The sequence below is a fragment of the Phyllostomus discolor genome, chromosome 8 (genome assembly GCF_004126475.2).
Source record: "Phyllostomus discolor isolate MPI-MPIP mPhyDis1 chromosome 8, mPhyDis1.pri.v3, whole genome shotgun sequence".
Classification (NCBI taxonomy): domain Eukaryota; kingdom Metazoa; phylum Chordata; class Mammalia; order Chiroptera; family Phyllostomidae; genus Phyllostomus; species Phyllostomus discolor.
The window spans coordinates 13,164,519-13,188,062 of record NC_040910.2 but is presented as its reverse complement, the minus strand read 5'-3'; the positions used below and the strand labels follow the sequence as shown (position 1 = coordinate 13,188,062).

Below are 23,544 nucleotides of genomic sequence, written 5' to 3'. Positions count from 1 at the left end.
GAATGAAGAAGGCCAGCCCGGTGAAGCGATCCAGCAGGAAGGGAGCCAAGGGCAGGGATATCCCCACCTTCCTCTCCCCTCTGGGCTCCCCAAATTGCTGCCAGAGCACCTACTATCCGAACCCAATTGAAAGCCAGAGGACAAGGAAGCCCTTGATGTGGTATACAGAGCTTGGGGGTGGGGTGGGGAGGGGGCAGAAGGTGAAGGAAAGGGTGGGTAGCTCAGCTGGTTAGAGCATCATCCTCATAGGCCAGGATTGCAAGTTCGAGCCCTGGTCAGGGCACATACAAGAATCAGCCATGAATGCAAAAATAAGTGGAACAACGAAACAATGTTTCTCTCTCTCTCAAAATCAATAAATAATAAAAAAAAATTAAATGGTGGAGTGTAAGATCCAGAGGAGCAAATAGGGTTGGACACATTTGGCACAAATTCCAACGTACGGAAATTAGAATATTTGAAATATAAGCTTTATTTTTATGGCTTGTGATAATCAGAATAGATAACAAATACTTAATACTTATGAGACATTTAGACTCTGAGAGCCTTGCTTCATTGAATTTGAAAGGCAGGAAAACATGTATTTGTTGGGCCCATGTCAAGGAAAATGAGCAGATTTCTCCATGGAGAATATGTTATTTTCTTTCAAAGTGTTCTTTGATTCTAAACTATGAGGACAGTTGGATAGCTAGTCTCTCACGTGGCCCTCAATTAACTGGGTTTTTTATTAGAGTCTTTGTTAGATGTAGGTCAGTATCGAGGTGTTAGGGTTCTGTGGGAGACACATGGAGAGTCTTGGAAGCATTTGCAAAGCGGCACGCAGGCCATGTTGGGAGGATACAGGTGAAAGCAGGCATGTGAGGGCTGATAGTTCATGTCTAGGCTGCAAAATTGGAGATAGTGATATTGGATACATCCCTGAGATAAGTTTTGTAGAGGTGTCTGATTGTATAGTTCTTTTCCTTCACATTGTCATGTGCTTCTGCAAGTGGATGCTTAAGAGAGTCAGGTGACAAAGAAACCATAAAAGGACAGAGAAGGCAAATCAGGTAGGGGAAGACATTTGCCACATGTATAAATTACAAGGGACTATGATCCGTTCTATACATAAAATATACAAAGCACCCTACAAATCGACAAAAATAAGACAAATAACTGTAGAAAGAAGGATGAACTACTTAAACCAGCTCTTCACCAGGAAGAAAATTCAAGGGACTGGTACACATTTGAGAATCAGCCTTATTAGTAGCAGTCAGAGAAACGTTAAATGAGATATAATGACATTTCATCCTTTGACCACAATTAAAAAGTTGAGTAGTTGGAAGGACCCAAAGATGGGTGTTGTTACAGGACAACAGGGGGGCCAAAGGCAATATACTATTACCGAAAGGAACCCCCTGGGTTCATTATGTCCGCCGCCAGAGGAAAGAGGTCTCTCAATGCTAGAGATTCATGAAAAGGAAAGGAAATGTTTATTTAATGCTCTACAGACTTAGAGTAGTGGCCTAATGTCTTCATCAAAATCCCAAAGTCCCTTAAAACACCCACAAACACACACAATCCTTCCTTCCCCCCTTTGCCCAGTCTAGGGTACCATATCTCAGGAAAAGAAATAGAAGTCTGTGGCTCAGGCAGCCCCTGGTTCTTCCCAGTAATCCGTCTCGGCTGGTAGGCCTCCCTCGGTTCCCGGCACCATCAGCTGTGTCACTGGGATGTCTGCTAAAGCTGGGTGGTGGTTCCCCCTTCTAAAACTGTGGGGGTCCCCATTCTGGCAAAGCCACGTGGTTCTCTCTCCAATGGCTGCAGGAGTCCCCACTCTGCTAAAGACTGTGTGGTTTTCCCTCCAATGGCTGCCGCATCTGGGTTTAAATCCCCGCACCAATCTTCCTCTGCAGCCCCATTCCCAACTCCTCCCACAATTGCCTACACCTGCCAGCACTGTCCGATCCTTCCGGCTTTACTGGGCTCCCGTTGTGAGTCTGGGCAGGTGTGGCCCCATGTCATGGAGCCAATCATCTCCAAGCTCCCACGAAGGCCCTGTAACTCGGAGGACCTGCCCCCAGTTACATGTTGGTGGGGAAGTTACTTCCATTCCCCTGGCTCAGAGCAGGCCACAGCTATTTAACATATCTATGTAACCAGTTAAAGGTTATAGATATGTTAAATGACCACACCAGAGGTTAGCTGCAAAGCTGTTGCTATGCAAAACAGCTCTCAATGGCCCTGCTCCATGTGTCCCTTCCCCCAACCCATACCTGTGGAGGGGGGGTGAGGACATCCTAATATTTCCTGGACACCTTGGGTTCTGGACCCCATTTCAAATCCCTATTTGGGCCCCCCCTTGGCTGCACCCTGTTGCAGTGTGATTTTCATATGATTGGAAGTAACAGATATAACCATTTTGCATTCCAGTCCAGTTGAAGATGTGCTCTCCAAAGATCCAGCACTTCCTGTCCTGGGTAATTGCCCCAGAAAGTGGTTTGCCCATGTGGCCCAGCCACACGTGCAAGGATTTCAAAGCAGCAGCTCATTCTCGTTCAATCTGGCGGATGTGTGGCAATAATTCAGACATCCATCAGAAGCAATAGGGGTAAACACGTTGGGGTCTAGGCACACAAGAAATTCCTATCTGGCTGTGAAAATAAATGAATCTTAGCTATGTGCCGCAACTTGGATAGATCTAAAAATAACATTGAGTAAACAAAGTAAGACAAAAAATAACGCGGTATTTCTGAACGTGTGTTAAGTGAGAAGGCAGGCAACAAGAAAGCCCGCACTGCCGTTCACAGGTGCACTCCGTGGTGGGATCACTCTAAGGGCAAAAAGGAGATCGTTACAGAGAGACAATGGTTGTCTCTGGCAGACAAGGCTGGGGCTGCATTGCGGGAAGGGCTCAAAACGGAGGGTTTCTAGGTTGCTGGCTGAGTTATTTCTTCCACAGGTGGTGATTACACTGGTGATAACTCGTACTTATTAAACTGTGTGTGTATGCGTGCATGTGTGTGTGTGTGTGTATAGCTTGCACTTATTAAACTGTACATGTATAATCATGCAGTTTTCTTTCTGCATAAATATAGATTAACAGCTTTTTAAAAGTCAATTCATTCCCTATTCTTTATGTTCTGCAGTTTATGATGGACTCTCCATGTCTCCCACGGGTGTCAAAAGCCACTATTTTTAAATTTCAAATTGCATGTGACGGTTGAGCGTTTCTACATGAACAGCATAACAAGAGATGTGATTATACAGTATATATCCATTAGATTTGCTCCCATGTTCTCTCCCTCTGCCGTATGCAAAGCCAAGACATCCTTCAGGCATTCATGAGAAGCTTGGGGTTATGAAGAAGAAATTGGTGCTGCTTTTCATGGCTAAATTCTCAAGAGTAAAAAAGTTGAGGGAGTAGGGTGAGAAGTTAACACAAGTTGGTTATTTTGGACTAGGAAAATCGCAGGCCTGGCGCTGCAGCCAGGGAGGAGCCTCACCCTAGACCCCAGGCACACGCCAGGAACCAGTTTCCTGGAGGATTTATCTGTGCTGTTGAAAGCTTTTATCAGAGTTGCTATTAATAAAGCAAGTGGGAGAAGGGAAGAAGCTCCCAGGGAAATGGACAAATGCCTTTCTTTTTATAACTCCTCCAGCTGCTTTGGGAATTCTTGGATCCTTAACAGGCTTTTTTGCCTCTGCATTTTTCCCAGAAAGTAGCGACAGGGCATGGGGGAGCCTGCTTCGGTTACAGGCATCATCACTGGGAGATCTGGGGAGGCCCAAATTCTAGAGATTTCAGGGTGTTTGTTACAGGTGTGGCTGCTCCCTACACAATTTTTTTCATTAGTGGCAGGCAGTTCACCTCTAAATACTGACTATTATTTATGTATTAATAAATACTCTAAATCCTGAGTGTCAGATGTGTATGAAACATATAATGCAGCATGTATCAAACAACAACAAAAGACAGCAAACACGTGAATTTAGTGCCCGTGATAATGACCGGACTGTGCGGTTGTTACGCTGCTGAATCACACGGTGATGATGGACAAGTTTTCCTTCCTTCTTATATGTGAGAACCCTATTTGATGCAACATAAAAAATATTTTTATATGTTTGAACTAAAAGTACTAAGTGAATTAGTATTTTCATTCCTCCTGATTTCTACAAAACTGAATTTGGAAAAACCAAGGATATCAAGGAAAGATTTGGTCATTTAGCAAACCTCCCTTCATTTAGAAAGAACGCATCCTCTGTATCAGGACTTTTCAAACTCTAACGTACTTCGGGGGCCCGCCTGAGGACCCCAGGATGACCTGAGATTCTAATTCGCAGTCTGGAGCGAGCACAAAGATTCTGCTTTGCTAACGAGTTCCCAGGAGATCCCAAAGCTGCTGACCCAAGGACCTGGCTCCGAGGGAAAAGAGCACAGAGGTCAAATGTAAGGTCCCTGCTAATCCAATCAGACGAGTCTCTGTGCCCTCCTCACACCTGTGATCAGGATGCACCTGGAATGGGCTCTTCCATGTAATGTCTTGTGTTCCAAGGTTTTCTCATAGGTACACATCTATGGTTTTACATGTTTTTAAAGGAATACATAGAACACCGAGTCTGGACCTAATTCTGTGAGCTAGCTGTGAGACCAGGGAGAGAGCCTCTGCGGTCAAAAGGTACCTAATTCCAGTCTGAAGACGAAGTCCCAGGGCTCTGGCGTGCAGCAGGGAGACCATAATGAACAGTACTGTGTGTTAAGTACGCTTGAGAGGTGCCATCGGAGTCGATGTGCTTAAGTGCTCTCACCACAATCAAAGGCTGGCTGCTGTGACAGGGTGGCAGTGTTAATTAGCTTGATTGTGGTGCCCATTTTACATAATATCAAATTGTCACTTGGTACACCTTCACTCTATACAGTTTTTATTTGTCAGATATGCCTCAGTGTAGCTGAAGATCCAGCGTTTTCATTTCGCAAATGTTTAAAGTGCTGGATTGAATTGTTCCTAGTGTGTCTTCTGCAGCAGCACCCCTGACTCAGAAATGGTGGAACACTCTCACGGTGTTCTCGTGGTGGTGGGTGGGATCCTGTGTCTTTTCCTGTCTGCTTTTTAATTTTCTCACTCCATGTGCTTTTCTTCAGTAAGTTTGCATATCCACGTACCACAGTCAGTGAGGAATATTTCTCTTTTTCTTAAGAAGAACAGGTAACACCCTTCCGATCCAATGTCCCTTTCATGAATATTAACATGTCTACGAAAGCCAGTACTCTATGATCACAAAACCCACACCCAACATCTATGTTTACTTCCTTTGTGTCTTATTTGAAACAATGGACAAAAAATAAGAATAAAGTCTTGCCATAGTGTCATAATGTCTTTTAAAATGTAGAATTGTATGAAGTCCCTGAAACATGGTAACATAAGCACAAACTAGCATGTCAGACAGCTTAGTTGGGAATAAGCTGAGAAGTAAAACTCGTGCAAGACAACCGTTCTAAAAATTGGCTTCTCTTTATCAGGCAACGTCATCAGCATGATTAATTCCCTTTAAAGAAATTTGCTTGAGCCAGTGTTTAAAATTCCTTAGTAGAAGACATCCTAAGAGTTTAGACTCTAGTCTAGAAGTTCTGGTTATAAATAAGTTTATTTATGGACCAGGGGATATACTGACAACCTCAGGGTTTTTTCAGCTTTGTGGTCCATCCATTAAAAGTACTTTTCCAAACACTGGTGCGTCTCATGGTCTGTGGTGGTAAAGACCGTGACCACAGGCTCTGAAGACAGAGAAGATTTCGGAGCATCCAGCACTCCCTGCCAGGGCACTCAGAACTGACCCCGGGGCCCTGGGGTGTCATGGGACCAGCTCTGCTGAGGCAGATTCTTCGTGTGTTTCTGCATCTTTCCCATGACCGAAGTTTCCATTGACTCGAAAAGAATGTCTCAGCGGCTCTGGGGAATCTGACTGAGTAGGTAGTCCTGGCCACCTCCTGCACAGACGTTTGAGTTCTGCCGACATTAACATTAATTAAAGTCTCGGCTTTTGGGAGATGGTCTCATCCCCTGAGATGTGACACCGAAGGTGGATCTGCTTTCAAACCCTGTTGGGAATAGAACTGTGTCGCACCGAGTTCCCTCTGCTCTCTCGGATGCCTGGGCTAGCCTCAGCCAAGCTCACTGTTCCCTGGGACGTCAGGTCCCGGGGCCGTCTGCTGCCCCGACTTCCGCACCGCACCTCGTGCTGGTGTGCTGCTCGGGAGCGGGGCTTGCTCACCTCCTCCCCACTCCACCGTCAGTCGTCTGAAGTCGGTAGTTTGAGATGGACCAGGGTGGGAGTCTTGATACCCCAGAAATCAGCCCGCTCTGTAAAGCAGAGCTTTACATCCGAAGCTGTTAAACGTTTATCTGCACACCACTGTCCTTGAAGGCGGACTCCCACTCAGCACGGTTGGATTAAAGTGCCTGCATTTCCTGCTGGTGGTCTCATGTTGACTGAGCAGTAACGAGTGCCCTTATCTGAGACCGTGCGAAAGTTTCCTCCTGATAACATCAAGGGGAGAGGTGCAAAAGGTAGGAGTACAATTTTTAATAAGAAAAATATCTGATAATGCCCCTGTTTCTCTTATCCCTGTGCGTGGGCTTTGCTTAGAGCAGGTGGTTTTAGATAGTTTCCTCTCAAGTGTCTGAATCCATTAGCTCCAACGTTGCCTGCCTCTTCCACCCCCGAGAGGGATGCCAAACAATGGGACTCTGAGCAAGAACACCAAGTAGGGACTCCAAGTACAATACGTGCATCATAAACGATGGAGTTGGTCCACTGGTTAAGAATTTTAGGTGTCAAGATTCCAGGTTTCATAGTTTTCTTTGAAACGGTAAAGATTTTAGACATCCATGAAGATGTATTTTAAAAGCTTTGAATGTTTTGAGGGACTAGGTCTATTTTGGCATTAATGGAACGATTAGAGTTTAAGGGCACTGAACTGCTTGACTGAATGAACACTTCTGTTCATTTGTGAGTGTGTGTGTGTGTGTGTGTGTGTGTACTTGGTTCTGGCTGCCAGTTTACTTTGGAAAACAGAAAAACTTTGATTAGAAAATCAAAGAGCCACCTCACAGGCATCTACTGGTCCAATGCAGGTGTTGAATATTCCACGCCCTTAACTTAAAAGGCCCAGAGTTGGATTTCCAAGGTGTATTTTAAGTCAGACCAAATGATGCGCAAACTCGTGTCCACATGGACAGATGCCGTTCAGAAGTCCTGTTAGTGGGACTCTTGTGCTGGAAAGAAAGAGTTGGGTTGAAAAATCAAAGGTGTTGCTTTTTCCTTCCACAGTCTCTCAGACATGCATCACCATTTGCTATTCATGAGTCTTCAAATCATTGCTTGCCGACACAGTTCACATGCAAAGATGTAACAATGAAGATACTTCCTGAACACTACAGTGTAGGGACCTGCCGGAAGGCTGAATGCATCTGTAGCCAGTCTTATTCATAAGGCTTTCTTTAGTAATTTGATTCCGTTATCATCACTTGGTTAGTGGATCATTTTTTTCTGGGGAATTGAGTTCCCTCATGCTCCAAGGTACAGTGCTTCTTCTGAATATTTTTTGTATGTCGACAGCAGTGCTATTCTTTAATCTCCATAATGCAAGCAGGATATAAATAGCACAACATTTCTTATTTATCACTACATTTATTTCAGTAATTATTCATCCACAAATATTCTCGTGACCCGTTGAGCATTATTATCCTCACAGATTAATGTAGTTGTACACACAGGAAATTTACATAGCAACTTAATTTCTCTGTCACTATCAAAGTGCTTTCCATAAATATTCAGAACCATTAAATGACTCAAGGCTGCCCAATGATTATCTCCATAAAACCTAAACACTTAGCTTGATCTTGAATGCAGGAAAAGGAGAGTAATGGTAATAAAACTAATGTGCAAATGACTTGAATTGTTCATCCTTTCCACTTTTGACCTTCTGTAGTCTGTTCTCTGGATAGAGCGAGAGTCATATTTTTAAAGCATGAGAAAGATCATATCAGTTCTTGGCTCTAAACCATGCTAGAGTTTCCATTGTAATTAGAATATAGAATATATCACTAAGCCCTGATTTTTTTGACTCTACTTCCCATGTCTTTCTCTTTAAATCAACCACTTTCAGCCATGGTAGCCTCAGGGCCTTTGTACTTGAAGTTGTCTGGGTCTAGAATACTACTCTCTCACTCTCTCTTTCTTAGCTGGGTCCTCTACATTATAATCAAAGTCACCTGTGCAGAGGAACCCACTCTTACCAAATATCCCCCCACCCTATTAATACTTTATTCAATTGCCCCATTTTATTTCATTTTGGTATTTACTATATCTTCCTGATGCTAGAAATTAAGTCCATGAAGTGATTGTGACCATAACCTTTGCACTTACAATGACAGATCAGCATATGAGAGGGCATGGAGGGAGAGGAGGGCGAGGCAAGTTCAGGCTGCCATAGTGCTTTAGAGAGGCAGGAGCAGTGGGCGTGCATGGGAAATGTAACCCCCCCCCCCCCACCGAAGGAGACTCTATACAAAAACTCTTCTTTAAAATGGCAGGATTGACCCAGGAAGCATGAGAGACAAGTCCTAAATGTTGAAGATCACCTATAAACAGTGATACTCAGACTTTTGACCTCTGGACCCTTTTACAGTCTTAAAAATGATCAGGAATCCCAAAGGGCTCTCGTTTGTGTGGAGTTTAATAACTATGATGTTTGCCATGTTAGAAATTAAAAACCAGAGAATTTTAAAACATCCGTTAATTCATTTAAAATAGCAAATAACAAACCCATTATATGTTAACAGAACTAATATGTGTTTTTTAAAGTATTCTATTTTGGAAAAATAAAAATGCACATAGGAAATTTACTTACTTACTTATTTAATTATTGTTTGAGCACAGTTGTCTCCATTTTCCCGCCACCACTTTCCCCACCTCCCACCCATCCCCACCTCCCACCCTCAATCCTAACCCCCTTTTGGCTTTGTCCATGAGTCCTTTATGCACGCTCCTTGATGACCCTTCCCCTTCTTCCCCCTGTCATCTTCTTCCCCCTCCCCTCTAGTTACTGTCAGTTTGTTCTGTTTTTCAATGTCTCTGGTTATATTTTGCTTGATTATTTGTTTTATTGATTAGGTTCCACTTGTAGGTGAGATCATATGGTACTTGTCTTTCACCACCTGGCTTATTTCACTTAGCATAATGCTCTCCAGTTCCATCCCTGCTGTGTTGAAGGGTAGGAGCTCCTTCTTTCTTTCTGCTGTATAGTATTCCATATTGTAAATATACCATAGTTTTTTGGTCCACTCATTTACTGATGGGCACTTAGGTTAATTTGTATACTACATGCTGAGAGAGTAGCATGATTGAACATTTGTGCGAGCCTCTTTAATGTGTGATTCATAGGAGAGACCTGCATCGTCCTGTCTACTTCTGTATGCAGTCTGGTGAAACACACATTTCTTGTAGCCTCTGGAGAATTCCACTGTATGCTCGTGAAAGAGTAAGTGTACAAAAGGGAAATGCCACCTTAGAACTCTTATGAAAATAGCAGGACCTTGTCGATCCTATGATTGGACCACAGATCTGTGGCTTTCATGAATTGTAGGCATTTTGTGTCCCATGTGCTCCTCACAGGTTACAGGGTTTGGCTGTTCTTGCCCTGGGAAGTGTCAAGTACATCTGACTGAACACCTTTGCTCTTTTAAGACAACGCTGAGTGAGCCCGGCAGTGGCCCTTGGCCGCTGGCTCACGGTGTTCCTTCAAGAAGAGGCATCCCTCGCTCCTGTTTGAGCTGCCATGATCACGTTTCCCTCTTCTGCAAGGAAACCAGGAGCTTGGCCTCAAGCTCCCTTCCTTGTCTGTGTGCTGCGGACATGTAATATCATTTCAGCCCACGCGGCATGCAGCAGACAGGGTTGAAAGCATTGCAATAAAGCAGATTCATGTAGAAACATTAGCTCCTTCACTTCCTAGTCACATACTCTGGGGAGGAGGTTCCTTATCTTTGAGTTTATTTCCTTGAAAGCTACTTAAAGTTTGAGCCTTCGTTCCCTCATAAGGTTGTCCTGAAGATTAAATGGGAAGAGAAATTTTGAGTGATTAGAAATGGGTCAATTAAGGGAATATAAGTCAGTGGGGCCCTGCTATCCCCATTTTTTAAAGCTTCTCCAGACGATTCTCGTGTTTGGCCAACACATAGCCCCTTTGATCACATGATCAGATACTCGGGTAGAATTCCATAGAGAGGAAAACTAGTGTGATCATAAAATAGAGCTATTGTAGTTGTCCCCCTTTTGCCCGGTGACAAATACTTCATTGGACAGCTACATCGACAGCCCTTCCCCTTTATGCCTGTATCCACCACTTTTTCCCTGTTCATCAAGAAATGTACTTTGTGGGTTGATTATATAAGTCGATTGATCTTTACTCAGGGCTTGGTGATCGATCTTCTTTTGACCGGGGTTATAAAACCCTGGGTTGTAAATGGTCCCTTAAAATACTGAGTAATATCGCAATGATTTTGTTTTGTTTTAAAGCTGCGTAGAGATGATTTAGCCATGTAGTGTTGGGACTAACAGCTTTCAGGGAGCAACAGATTAATAGACGTGCGTGTGTGTTGATATTACTGTTCTCTCTCTAATAGCTTGTTCATTAACGTACGACCGTGGTCTTAATTGAGGGCTGTTGCTACGTAAGAATGGTGGTTTTGAGTCTGGCAATGTGATAAATTGTGTCTGTTTCTATTCCCCAAGGCTAATAGATATTTGGTTTGTGAAACTCTCATTAAGCTGCCGGAGGGAAGACAATTAAAGTCACCATCAGTCTGGGCCCAGGAGAGGCGCGCTGCCAGGGACGGGGCGCGGGCTTCGGAGGCAGGCTGCTTCCTGTCCGATCCGCAGCTTGCTGCTGTGGACGGGGTCCAGGGCGATGCCTGCAGGTTTCTGAAACTGTGTTTCCTCATCTGTAAAATGGACAAAACGTGAATAAAGCAGCTCAGTAACAAGTGAGAAAATTAATACGTGTAACTGGAAGAATTAACCCACAGGTCAAGGAAGTATAGTTGTTGTTTCCTTTGACTCCATCATCCTTACTTATTAATGACAAACTTTATAACATTTCCCTCTAGACTACTCCATACCTACTCCAGGTCTAGTGCTGGGAGCAAGGGATCAGTTGTAGCAACGCTCTTTCCACTTTTCTGAATGATGGCACAACTGTGTTTGTGGTTTGGGATAGTGGAGAAGGAGGGGAAGGGAGATGGAAGCAGTAATAGAGGTTGGACCGGATACAAGAACTGTTAATATACATGCACCATATTTGACTTGAGCCCTGTATGTATTTTACATGTTGATAATTTCCTCAGTGGGGCTTTGGAAGTCAGCAGGGATGGAGCACTCGGCTTGTAGTGAAGAGTTGTTTAGTAAATTATCAGTTAATGGCTTCAGTGCCTATGAAACACATTTTTAGCTTGTGTTTTTGCAATGCAAAGAGCTCCTTTGTTCTTTATTTTCATTTTTAAAATCACCTAAACATCTCTTAACACTTAAAAAAGTCTGCAGTCTTAAACTGTTCAGCTCTTTAGAGGTTGGGCCTTTTTGCTTTAGGGAAGTGCCCAGGAGGGGCCTTGGCTTATAGACGTAGAACAAGAAAGCTGGTGGGATCTGAGCAGGACCGCCTTCCTCAGCCTCGTGTCCCTTCAAGGGGGCTGCAGAGCTCCAGAGTTTGAAAGGCAGAGCGGGGAGCTCTCAGAACCCCCTTGACCTCCACGAAAACCAGAGCTCAGGGCCAGCCTCTCTGGTTCTGAGCAGTGCCCGCATCTTTCAGAGCCGCCCTGACAGTGAAAGAGAACGTCTGAAGGTATTTTTGCTGTTTCGGTAATTTTTCACCTGCCTGTCATCGATCTCTGTAATGGTGGGACAGGGAAACGGAATAAAACGTGGGGAATGGCAGGGATACTCAGAGTTATGTGGCTCGGGGGCCACATTTGCCATCATCGCTCACCTGGAGAACCACGTGACTCCTGTATGATTGGTAGAACCGAGTATAATGGTGCATTCGCATAGCAAAATTAGAAGTCTTAACGAGCCACTAATTAAGCACAGAGGGACCCATGAGATGAGAGAGCTGTGGTATGAACACCACAGCCTTCGAGAAATGGAAACCCTCTAAGATCAGGTGTATCCAAGCTGAAAGAGTGCTTCTGTGTGTCTCCCTGGTATCGCTTTTTGGCTGGGAGTCTATGGAATGTTCTTGTGTACATAATTTTGTATAATATGTTTTGACATGTGAAAGATAATTGCACTTACCTAATAAAGACCAAGACAGCATGTCACACTAAATAATTATCGGGTTATTTCTGGATAGTGTCCAGGCTTCAGGGTAAACTCTGTTTTTACCAAGAGAACTACCTACGCTTACGCATTTGTAACTGGTTCATCGAGACTTACCTCAATAGACAGACCACCACATAATGGGATTTTCCCCTGCTCTAACCATATTTCACTAGGCTCTGTTAAATACTACCTTTCATCTCTTAAGCACACTTGGAAGATTTCTTACCTTTCCAATACTTTCATATATTAAAAAAGTTTACATTAAGCAGAATGTGGTAGGTGGGGCAGGCAATAAGCCCCCTGACCACAAGCTAGAAACCAGCCACACGTGCTACAGAAATCGCATTTGAAAACCTCGTCAAGCAGCGAGAATAGTGACGATGAGAGAAACTGACATTCCAGGGAATGAAGGACTTGTGGGAGCACAGCCAACGGGAGCCTGTGGGATTTCCCCTGAGGGCCTTTGCCCATCCAAAGAAGAGGCCTCTGCCTGCACCCAGGGCTGTTGCTGCTCGGAGAAAGGGCACCAGCAAGGCTTGGGAGGCGACAGTTGAATGGAATGAGGAGTCGTGAGTCCAGGGGCCACAAGTCAATGCCTGTTTTTCTCTCTGAAGAGACTTGCTGCAACCTGAGCTTCGCAGGCTGCTCAGGAGCCAGGCCGGCAGCTTCTAGAATGCAGGGGGAAACCGCCCACTGGTCCCCAGTGCTTAAGGGGGCCATTGCTTGTCCCACCTACCTCAGGGCGAGGGGCCTCAGAAATCGAGCAGGAGACACAGTCCTCAGACCCCGAGGGACCAGAATGGTATTGACAGGTTCCCACTGGAGAGAAGGCGGCGTAGCAAGATTCCACAGCTGGAAGGCAGAGAGCCCAGCAGAGTCTTTGGTTTTCATGTGTAGCTGAAGGGACGGACTTGCATTGCTCTGATCAAAAATATTGTTTAGAGCTTTTGCAGAGGCCTAACATAGAAAGAAGTTAATGAACACCTTCAAAACTAGAAGAATAAAGCCCATGCCTTATCCCAGTCATGTTTATGTGCAAATGAGTATCTACCATTCTTATCTGTGACCCATTTCACTCATAGCTCTCCTGTAGGTCAGAGCTTCTCAAAGTTTAATGTGCATATGGGTTGCTTGGGAAGCTCGTTAATATGAAGACTCTGATTCAGTAGGTCTGGAGTGAGCCTGAGACTATATTTTTATAACAAGCTTCCAACCAGCTGCAGATGGTAGGTGATGAGAATGCAGACAGGAGTTTAAGAAACATTGTCGGATAATGTCTAAGACCTCTTCCAGCTCTGAGATTTGGTTAACTTTTGAAAAAACATCTTTTTGACTATTCGTCAATACAAGGCACCCTAGGAAGTCCAACACTGACCGAGCGGTTTTCTCCCAGGGGGAACAGGAGCTAGGCAGGTTTCTATGTGTTTACATATTAAGGCAGTTCTGTGTCTCGTTCCAAGTAAATGTGAGATTATTATAGCTTCTAAGTCGAGATACACAGAGAATTAGAGTAACATTTTAATTACTAAAAAAGGATGTGCTTCAATGACATGTTCACTATCAGAGACCTTCCCGGATGTGACAGCAATCTGAGAAGAGCACCTGGGCTCTCTCTGTGTCCCGAGGGTGTCCCCTACCATTGCCAATGTCTTCTGATCTGCCTTCTTGCTGTGTGCCCAGGGAAGGTTGCTCCGTCCTCACCGAGCAGTGAGGAGATGGATTGGCCTGGGACCCGGGCTCAGACACTGCTGCACAGAGTCACGGCCACAGGGCCACCACTTCTCTGGATCCGGGAACCTGGTGGTGTCCAAGGTTATGAGGAAACACCCCTTCCTCGTTCTCAGTTACTCCCCTGTGAAAACCGCCTCAATGCTCCCCCTCCTCCCTCCCTCGGGGGCCTCGCGCTCACACTGGTAGACCAAGGTTGGTTTGTTTAGGGAGCTCTTGTCCATGGACTTCAGCATCGGACTGCTGGGTTCAGCCACTGTTGCGGTAGCCCGAGCAGCTTCCTGCTTGGGAGCAATCCAAGTTCATGAGCTCATCTGTAGAGTTTTGATGAAACAGTGAGTCTAACTCACCCTGTGCTACCTACCTGGTTACCTGTTGATTTTTCTTTTGTCAAGGTCAATTTAGTATGTAGAATTTTGAACTTAGGAAGTTGAGAGCAGGAGATGAAGTTATTTCACATGAACCTGAAGAAATATCCAAGATGGAATATATAATCTGCATGATCGCTCCTTTTAATGGACCTGTCTTGCTGTATTTGATATCCTAAAAGTCTAGACAAAAGGAAGTTATATGATTTTAAATGTGTACTCTGAGAGATATTCTTATATTCTGGGAAGGGACAGGGTGGGGTATAGTGAAGAAAAACAGGGATAAGAACTGGTGATGAGACCAAAAAAGGGAAATGAATTCCTAAGGAAGGCCAGTAAATCTCAGGAGGCCTGATGATACCCATGAGCTGAAATGTTCCACCAGTCATTGACAGCCATTGCTTCATCCCTTCCTCATTAAGAGGTCTCTTCTACATCTCTCCAGGGCTTTAACTTTTTTAGTGAAATATTTCTCCTCCCTCCCTTCCTCCCTCCCTCCCTCCCTCCCTCCCTCCCTGTCTGTCAGCCTTCCTCCCTTCTTTCCTCTGTCTTCTCTTCCCTTCTCCTTCTTTCTTCTTCTCCCTCCCTTCCTTATTTCCTCTTTCCCCTTCCCTTGCTCTCTCACTTCCTTCCTCTCTCCCTCTGTGTCAGGAGTTGCTCTGAGTCCTGAAAAGACATAACAGGACAACTGATGAGACCCTGTTACTAACCCCATGTCAGGGGTAACTGACATCAAGGGGACTGGCATAAAGAGGTAAAATAATTCTCCTCTTCAACTTGGAACGGAGTTGGGATGACTCAGGGGCTCTGAGCCTGGCACTCCTCTGCCCAAATGCTTTCCACGATTTCTTATTCCTTGTAGAGTGCGTAAAGCTCCATGGTAGGTGGTCCCGTACAGCACGTGACCCCAACCCGTCTCCTCAAACATAGTTACTTCTTTCCCTTTCCAGGAAGGTCCTCCTGTTATAGCATTAGCAGAATACTCGCTCTCAAACATAAATAGGCTTTTGTAACTCTGCGATGCATGCCTTGTATATAACACTCTCTGTTCTGTCACACCCTTCATTGCCTGAAGCTCCTACTCATCCTTCAGAACCCACACCACCTCCCCTGACACTTGAAGTCTGAATTGGTTACTACTCACCCTGGAGGCTTGCAGGAAAATGCTCGTCTTTCCGTTAGAGCATTTATTACATTGGGCTGGGTTATTCATACACCCGTCTCACCCACCAGACTCCGAAGTCCCAAATAGAAAAAATGGGGCCTTATTCAATGGCTGCCACCTAGTTTGTGTTCCTGTAATGAGGGATGTCTGTCACACAAGAAATGTGTCATGCATGTGTAACCCATGTGTCATGATATCAGTAGTACTGACCTTACATGTGAATGTTTTACAGTGGTACGTATATGCTGGTGTAAACAAATGTTTCGTATGAAAATCTAACTTGATACAATTTAAAATCAATGTATAAAGGGTTGGTCTTCCAGTTTTTCTAAACCAGGAGAAGCTTGAAGTCTGATTTAAACAGGCCTTGATTTAGGAAAATGTGACATGCATGTACTTTTCAAAAATACTTCTGTTCAGTAAAGTAATACACATTTTCTCTCTCCCTCCCTTCTTCACACACACTCACACATGTTGCATGTGACAGTCTTGTCTGTGAATATCTTTGTATTGTTTTCACTGTATACAACTTCAAGTTACGAATCTTTTTTTCCTCCGTAGTTTACTCATATTTATAAGGAATAAGTGCTCTGCTGATAAAATCAATATAAATTTAGGAGTTCAATGACCATGGTGCAGACATTGTCAGCATTAATTCTAACTTTGTCCAACGTTATGTCACATAGTTTATGTATATCTGCTTTACGCGGTCCTACATAAATATACCTTCACTAGCTTCTGACTTCTTTGACTTTATTTCTAAATTCAAGCATATCCCTTCGGTTAATGTTATTTGGGCATTAAATATTTTCTTAAAGTGGCATGTAAATACACACACATATGTATGTGTTTATGTGTTGCAAGTGTGCGAATATTTATTCACTGTCTGTATAGCCCTTTCTACTATATAACTATATAGTACCTGTCCGTATATAGTCCATATATATGATACATCTATATATTCTATACCTACACGTATGGAGAGAGAGGGAAAGGCTCACACACCATATATACACATGCTCCATGGCCCATTGCAGCTACTATTAATATGTAGTTTCCTCATCCTTTGAGGCCAGCTACCGGTTCCCATGTGACGAGGCGGAATGGTCCGGGTGAGCATCCTGGACTAAAGGACACCGATGCAGCCCCCAAACTGCAGGTGCTCTTAGCCAGTGCGCGCCGTGTCCGGAAATCCTGAGTCCCTGTGTTCTGCAGAGTGCGTTGTCTGCTCTGTTACGTTTCTCTTGTCATTCATTCTGTGCTCCGGTGAGCAATTTTGTGTCACAACAACTGATCTGTTGTAAAGAGTGTTAAGCTGGACGTTGAAATGGACTGTTTTACCTCGGCCTGAGGGCTTTTTCAAGCAGCGGAAACCGTGTTCAAACTGAGCGGGTCATGTTTTGACATCATGAGGGTGATTGTATGCATCCCTTCAGCCTGGGAGAGTTGGCCTGGTAGGGTCAGCTGTGTCAGGGTCCAAAGGATTCGAAGAAAAATGTGGTCGGCAGTGCTGCCCCTCCAAAAGGGTTTTGATCAGTGTTGGTCCACGTGTTCTGGGTCCCGCTGTCCCATCAGCACTGCCCGCCCCCCCCGGAAACCCCAGCCCTCTGCTCTCCAGTTAAACAGAGTGTGCTTGGATATTGGTCTGTATTTCTTTAGCTTGTTTATCTCATCCTTAACTTCAACCAGGATATACTAGATTTAGGCTGTATGTTTTCTCTTGCCTTTACTAACTCCTTCTTAAATGAGGAAGACAGTCATTCATGTGAAATATTTTAGTCTTAAATAAACGGAGATGGGAAAGAGACCACATACTAGACCCGTAAGGCCCATGTAGTCGCCTTTGAACCCGGAGACCGACAGTAACCACGCAGGGGGCCCTGAATGTAAAACTTGCTAACTAGACACGGGTCACAGTGGCTGATGCTTTCCTGGGCCTTTACTTCCCAGACACAGGTCAGTCTTCACCTTGGAAATTGTCTATTGTTCTTGAGCATCTAAGGTAGCGCACCTTTGAAACATCAGCAATTTTTTTTGGACCTGTCAAAGGTGCGACCACGGGCAGCGGAGCGGGCACCACCGCATCCTCTCGTTCCCCATGTACCGTCTCCGCTTGCGCAGTAGCTGCAGAACTGCCATTCTCCGCAGCGTTTTCTCAGTCCGTTGGGAGTTTGCTCCCCGGCAACTGTCGATTTGGCTCAGAGACACTCTTGTAAGACTTTTTCTTAGGCTGAACCCTTTTTCACTGACACAGAGAACCATTGACTCGACAGCTGAACATTAGATTCCATATCCGGGGCAGGAAAGATCACTAAAAGTTTGAAAAGGTCCCCAGTAATTCCTGTGCACAGCCAGGAGCAAGGCTCGCCGCGCAGGAGGAGGCTGATGTCTGCTTATTATCGAGTGTGTTGCTGTGTCACTCGGCATGCTTTTCAAGCGTGTGAAAAGCCTACCCAGATGACTGATTATTTGACACTCTTTCCCTCTCCCCCAATTGAGAATTCTTCTTCAACGGAATCCAGATAATGGTATCTGACAATTTGGCCTTGAATTCTGAAGTGAGAGGGATAACCTATAAGGTTTGGGAGCTTCTTTAGAGAATAAAACTTACTGAGCGTGCACGGAATAACTTCTTCCCCACCAATTCTATCCTTTCCCTTGAATATTGAGTGAGGATTGCTTTTTCAGGAAACTAAAGGTGATTCGCCTGAAGGCCAGGTATTTCTGTCATTGGCAAGTGGTGATGGGGTGAGGACCCAGGCAGCTCTGCGTACTGAGGACAATCAGGACATCCAGGAACTATAAAAGGACAGCTTCCTTATGCTGCAGCGGGAATGGTACACAGAACCTTCCATAATGATTAACCACAGGGCCTGAATTGACGTCAGATGAAGCAAAATAAAAGCCTGCGCCTGTGAAGGGTCTGCACTGGTTTCTACTCCAGAGCCTTATGGAACATACTTGTTTTTCTCCATAGGTTCGAACCAGTGTCCAGCCTGATCATAAGGATCCCCTGCCAGAGATCGGGGTAAGTGTTTCTTTGGTTCCCAGAAGGCGCACACATCACGTCTAAGTTAATCATTTGGATTTTCCCTGGCCTCCTGCCTGGTAGCTGATGGATGAAACCGAGTTCAATCAACAGGGTGTGACTAGGCAAGGAAGCTGTGTCACATAGTTGCTGGATTGCATGGCATTCATTGGTTATCTCCTGGAAATCATCCTCCGATGAATCCGTATTTACTTCCGCTGGCTTGAGACGGGGCTAGCCGTCACCCCACGGTAGCTGGGGTGCGATTCCCAGCTAACACTCCTGGACCGACAGGAGAGCAGGAAAATTGTAGACCTGAGCGCTTCCTCTTCAGGAAGGAGGCAGCAAACCCACCAGCCACAGGACTGTGAGGTTTTCTGTTTTCTCCTGCCAGAACATGTCGAATCAGTAGTGCAGGTCAAAACAGAAGCTGCCACCTACGTGCAGTCCAGCGCTGGAAATTCCTGCTGGGGTTTCTGCTGCAGGTGAATCACTGCACCTCCAGCTTTCAGAAGTTGGGAAGCGAGATTGTAGCAGGTGATGTTTGCATCCACAAGACCCGAGTGGGCAGTGGTCGCCCCTGAAAAGATGGTCTAAGAGGCTGAGAGGGTTCTGTGCTTTTGGAGAGGAGGAGAGAGTCCAGAAATGTTGGGTCTGGGAAGCCCTGGGGGTGGGGGGCAGCTGCAGGCCTATTGAAGCTCTCTGAAATCTTACAGGCAATTGTCAACCCTGCCCAGGCCAGTGTGGGAGCCCTGTACCAGGTACCATTCATTTCCTCCTTGGCAACAGCCGCCATCTGAACCTGCCAAGGCAGCCCACCAAAAATATGCACCGAAGTTGAATTGCCTGAGAAACGTGCTGGGCATCTCTGTGTCTGGAAGGATAGAAGGAAAGGGTTCTTTGTGCTCTCTCGTGCCTAACACACCACAAGCTTCTGGTTTCTTCTTGCGGGCAGGTGGAATCCCTCAGACTCATGGGAATCTCCGTGCTCCGTCTCCGCCTTCTCTTTCACTTCTCGGGCTGCTCTCACTTTCGCTGCCAGGCTCTGGGCCCAGACTGCATGGCCTTCGTTTAGTTTCTCCAGAGCCTCAGGCCTTTGCTGCCCAGGCCTCATGCCCCCCTCCCTGCTCCGGGCTGAGGTCGGACACCTTTTGCCGGAGACCACCTTCCCTCAGACTAGGTCATCACACCCTTTATAAGCCCTTCAAACAATGTAATACCTTGTGGAACTGGTAACCATAAATACATTAATATTTATTGTATAAGGAATTCCATTTATTTTTTGAGGTTCAAGAGGAGATGGTTGACTTTTCTTCTCTAACTGCTCACGCCCACTCCCAACTGTTCTGTGTTCAGTCCTTTTCGCTTGAAGCTTTAAAGACATCGTGACCTCATGGTGTGAGTTTCCCCGTTACCTGTTGTTTTCCTTTTCTCATTCAGATAATTGGAATACATCTTACTCCTTTTAAAAGTTGAATCTCTTCTCTGGCTTTAAGTTGTTTTCTTCTAGCTGCTCTCACCACTGGTTTCTGCCCCCCCCGCAACACACACAGGCTGGCACTTGCGTTGGAAGGGGAGCTGAACCTGGTCCCCTCACACCTCCGGCCCTCTCCCCCCTCGTTGCCTGCGCTGTGCAGAGCGGAGAGAGAGAGTCCTCCCTGCTAGCCCATGGGTGGGGTGGGCAGCGTTCCTTTCTGCTGCTTCTGCTGCTCCTCGGGCTAACGCTGCCTGTCAGAGTCCTCAGTGTGGCAGGTGATTGAATGCCGGCTCTCCTGTGAGCACACCTGTGGTGTGAGTAGTTCACGTACCCACTTTGCCTTCCCGTGGCATAGGGAACCATGTGACCGTCACTGTTCCGGTGACAGTGGGGGAAAAAGGCCCCGGGCTCGGAAAAAGGACTGTCCTGCGGGCTACGTGAGGGGAGAGGCCGGGGATCTGCCTCAGGAGAGCACCTTCGGCTCCTCAAGGACCTTTGGAAACTTACCTTGCAGCTCCTGTGTGGGGTTTTATAAGAATAGTTCCAAGTATCATTGCTGTGTCCGTTTAACCTTGAAACCAGCCTATTCAACAGAAATACGATGTGTACCACAATGTAATTTTAAACTTCCTAGTATCCCGGGCTTTTAAAAAAGTCCAGAGAAACAGGTGAGATTAATTTTAACATTTCATTTAACCCAAGACTATGTGCAACATATAATCATTTCAACATGTGATCAATATAATTACTTATTAATAAATCATGAATCACACTTCTCTGTCTTCATGCCATGTGTTAGAAATTTGGTGTGTCTTTTACACTTAGACCACATCTCAGTTTAGAGGTAGGGCTTACGCTAGGGCTAAGCTAGTGGCTACACTTTGGACAGTGCAGCTCTCGAAGGTACTTGGGCAACCTTGGGAGCTCCCTGCACATTCGAGCATAAAGGAAGCCTGTACCTTGAGTAAAGGCTTTGGGAAATGCACGGACACAATTGAGGTCTGGCCAGCTATGGCTGTGTGGAGGGGTGGAGCTTCCTCTGGCCCCCTCTGCAGCACTGCTGGACCAGGGGACGGACCGTTGAGGACCTGCTCCAGGGAGGTGGGCAACCCTGGTGAGCGGTCGGGAGATCTGTGACTTGCTCAGAGTCCCTGCAAGGGCTGGAGAGAGAAACTGTTTATTTGTACGCTGCCTGCAGAGAGCAGGCGGGGATTGAGACAGTGCCTTCCTTTTTTCCACCCTGCTTGAGATCACACTCTCCAGCCAGGTGAGGGATTGAAATCGTGCGTCAGACCATTTAATGGTCATCTGCTTTGGCTGCGTGGACCAGAAGGATAATTGTGCGTGGCGCTGTCATGAGCAGGCTAGGAAGGTCGGAGCCGCGTGCTGTGCAGACAGAGGGCCCGTGAGAAGGATTGGGGATCACCACCTGTCTCGGCAACAGGGCACCGCGTGATGGGGATGAGAGAATGCCACACCGAGAAGCAAGAAACCTGGACTTGGACTTGGCCTCTTTGTGTATTAACTAGTTCTGTGACCAAGTGTAAGCCAGCTCACTCCTTTGGGCCCAGTTTCTTCATCTACAGACTTAACCCACTTGAACGTTCTCAGGTTCCGGGTGCACATTTCTTGGGCCCGACGAGCATTCCACGTGGTCTGGTAAAAACCTGAACTGTGAGGAGTCACAGGGAACATGTGCTCAACGACAATAGCTGTATAGGACCATATTCCCTTTGCTTCTTAATTTTTTCACTTTTTATCTATAATTTTTAAATGTATGTACTTTTCTGAATCTAATTTTTATTTTTAAATATATATATGTATACACACATATTTTATTGCAGGAATATCTCATAGAACATAGGAGAAACATATATTTTTAAATACTCTGACTTTTTTAAAAGATTTTATTTATTTATTTTTAGAGAGGGAAGGGAGGGAGAAAGAGAAAGAGAGAAACATCAATGTGCGGTTGCTGGGGGTCATGGCCTGCAACTCAGGCATGTGCCCTGACTGGGAATCGAACCTGCGACACTTTGGTTCGCAGCCCAAGCTCAATCCACTGAGCTATGCCAGCCAGATAAATACTCTGACTTTTTAAAACAGTACACAAGGTAGCTTCATCAGACTTCAGAGTCCCTGGCTGCGGAGTGGATCACCCCCACCACTGTGCAAGCTCATGTTCACAGGATGCTTCCCGTCTCCTCAGCAGTGGACTACGTGCCTGTCCTGGGCAGCTCTGACTCTAACAACCAACTGTGGGAAAGATATATGGTGACCATAGGCAACATCCTTGTATGGAAACGCAGGCCCAGAGTGGGGGAGCAGCTTGTCCGAGACCCCAGGTTTGCGAGAGAGAAGACAGGGAAGGCTCGGCAATCCTGCCGGGGGACAGCCAGCCTGGGGCCTGGGAGAAGGGATTTGTTTGCCTGCATTTCGGTTTTAAACAGAGTGATGGATTAAGGCCCCCACTTCAGACCTCTGAGCGGCAGCTCCTGAGCTTTACGTTTTTTGTTTCTCCTTTTTTGTTTTCCCCTGACATCGGAACCCCCAGTTTAAAACCTCCTAGGTGAGGAGTTTGAAAACAATACCGAAGGAGAGATGAAAAACATTGTTTCTTGAGTACTGTTTGAAATATAAAAGAAATTAAAAGAATGTTATGATTATGATTACAGCGACAACAAAGATGAAACGGCTTTATGTTCGGTTCTGTTACATTAGGCTGAACAAAGTTATTTATTTTACGTTCTCGTCTGCCGATTTTCCTCGTGGGAACTCAGATCTCAAACACAGAGAAGACTGTCTTCCCTCTAGTTCATCCTTTCACCAGGAGTCCAGTGAACATTCACGCGAGTGAATGGCGTGTTTTCCGATTTCGTGGGTTGCAGAGGGTCCTAGTTTTAATTATTCGGAAGTAAAGCACATACATAAAAACCTCCGAGAAAATAAATGTGCAGGCACCGCCGTTGTTGGTGCTGCCATGTGACACAACTATACGTCGTCATGGAACTTGGGGATTTCATGCATGCGTTTTATGCAACAGGTAGTCTCGGTGTAGGTATTTTTTAAAATAAATCTGCTAATGTTCATACCTAAATAACAGCTCCTCTGGTCTGATACATCGTCCTGATGTAAAGTGCTACGATGCCCTTTCCCAGGTTGGTTTTTAACACGTAGTGTTGTCTCTGTGAGGTCGCCTATTATCCCGTGAGACCGAGCAGGTGGCCGACAGCTGTGCTGGGGAAGAGCGGCCCACGGGCATTGGAGGCCCACACGAGTGCTCCCAGTGTCACCCCCATGTCCCGGGCGCTGTGCTGGGCTCAGACGCTCAAGCCAGGGTCCTGCTTCCACAGAGCTCCTGGCCCGGGCGACAGGAGAGACATCCAGGGCTTATGGTCACCGTCTCTACTCGCAGCTGTGC

At 45.7% G+C, this 23,544-nt stretch overlaps 1 protein-coding gene across 2 annotated transcripts in view; it reads left to right on the top strand.

Annotated features, from left to right (window-relative positions):
• The window catches only part of INPP4B (inositol polyphosphate-4-phosphatase type II B), a 517,613-nt gene that overhangs the window by 320,162 nt on the left and 173,907 nt on the right, over positions 1 to 23,544 (top strand). For both annotated transcript variants that reach the window (XM_028521081.2, XM_028521080.1), the window contains one exon: positions 18,596 to 18,646. In XM_028521081.2, coding sequence (XP_028376882.1) covers positions 18,596 to 18,646 — 51 coding nt within the window. The remainder of the gene's footprint in view (positions 1 to 18,595; positions 18,647 to 23,544) is intronic.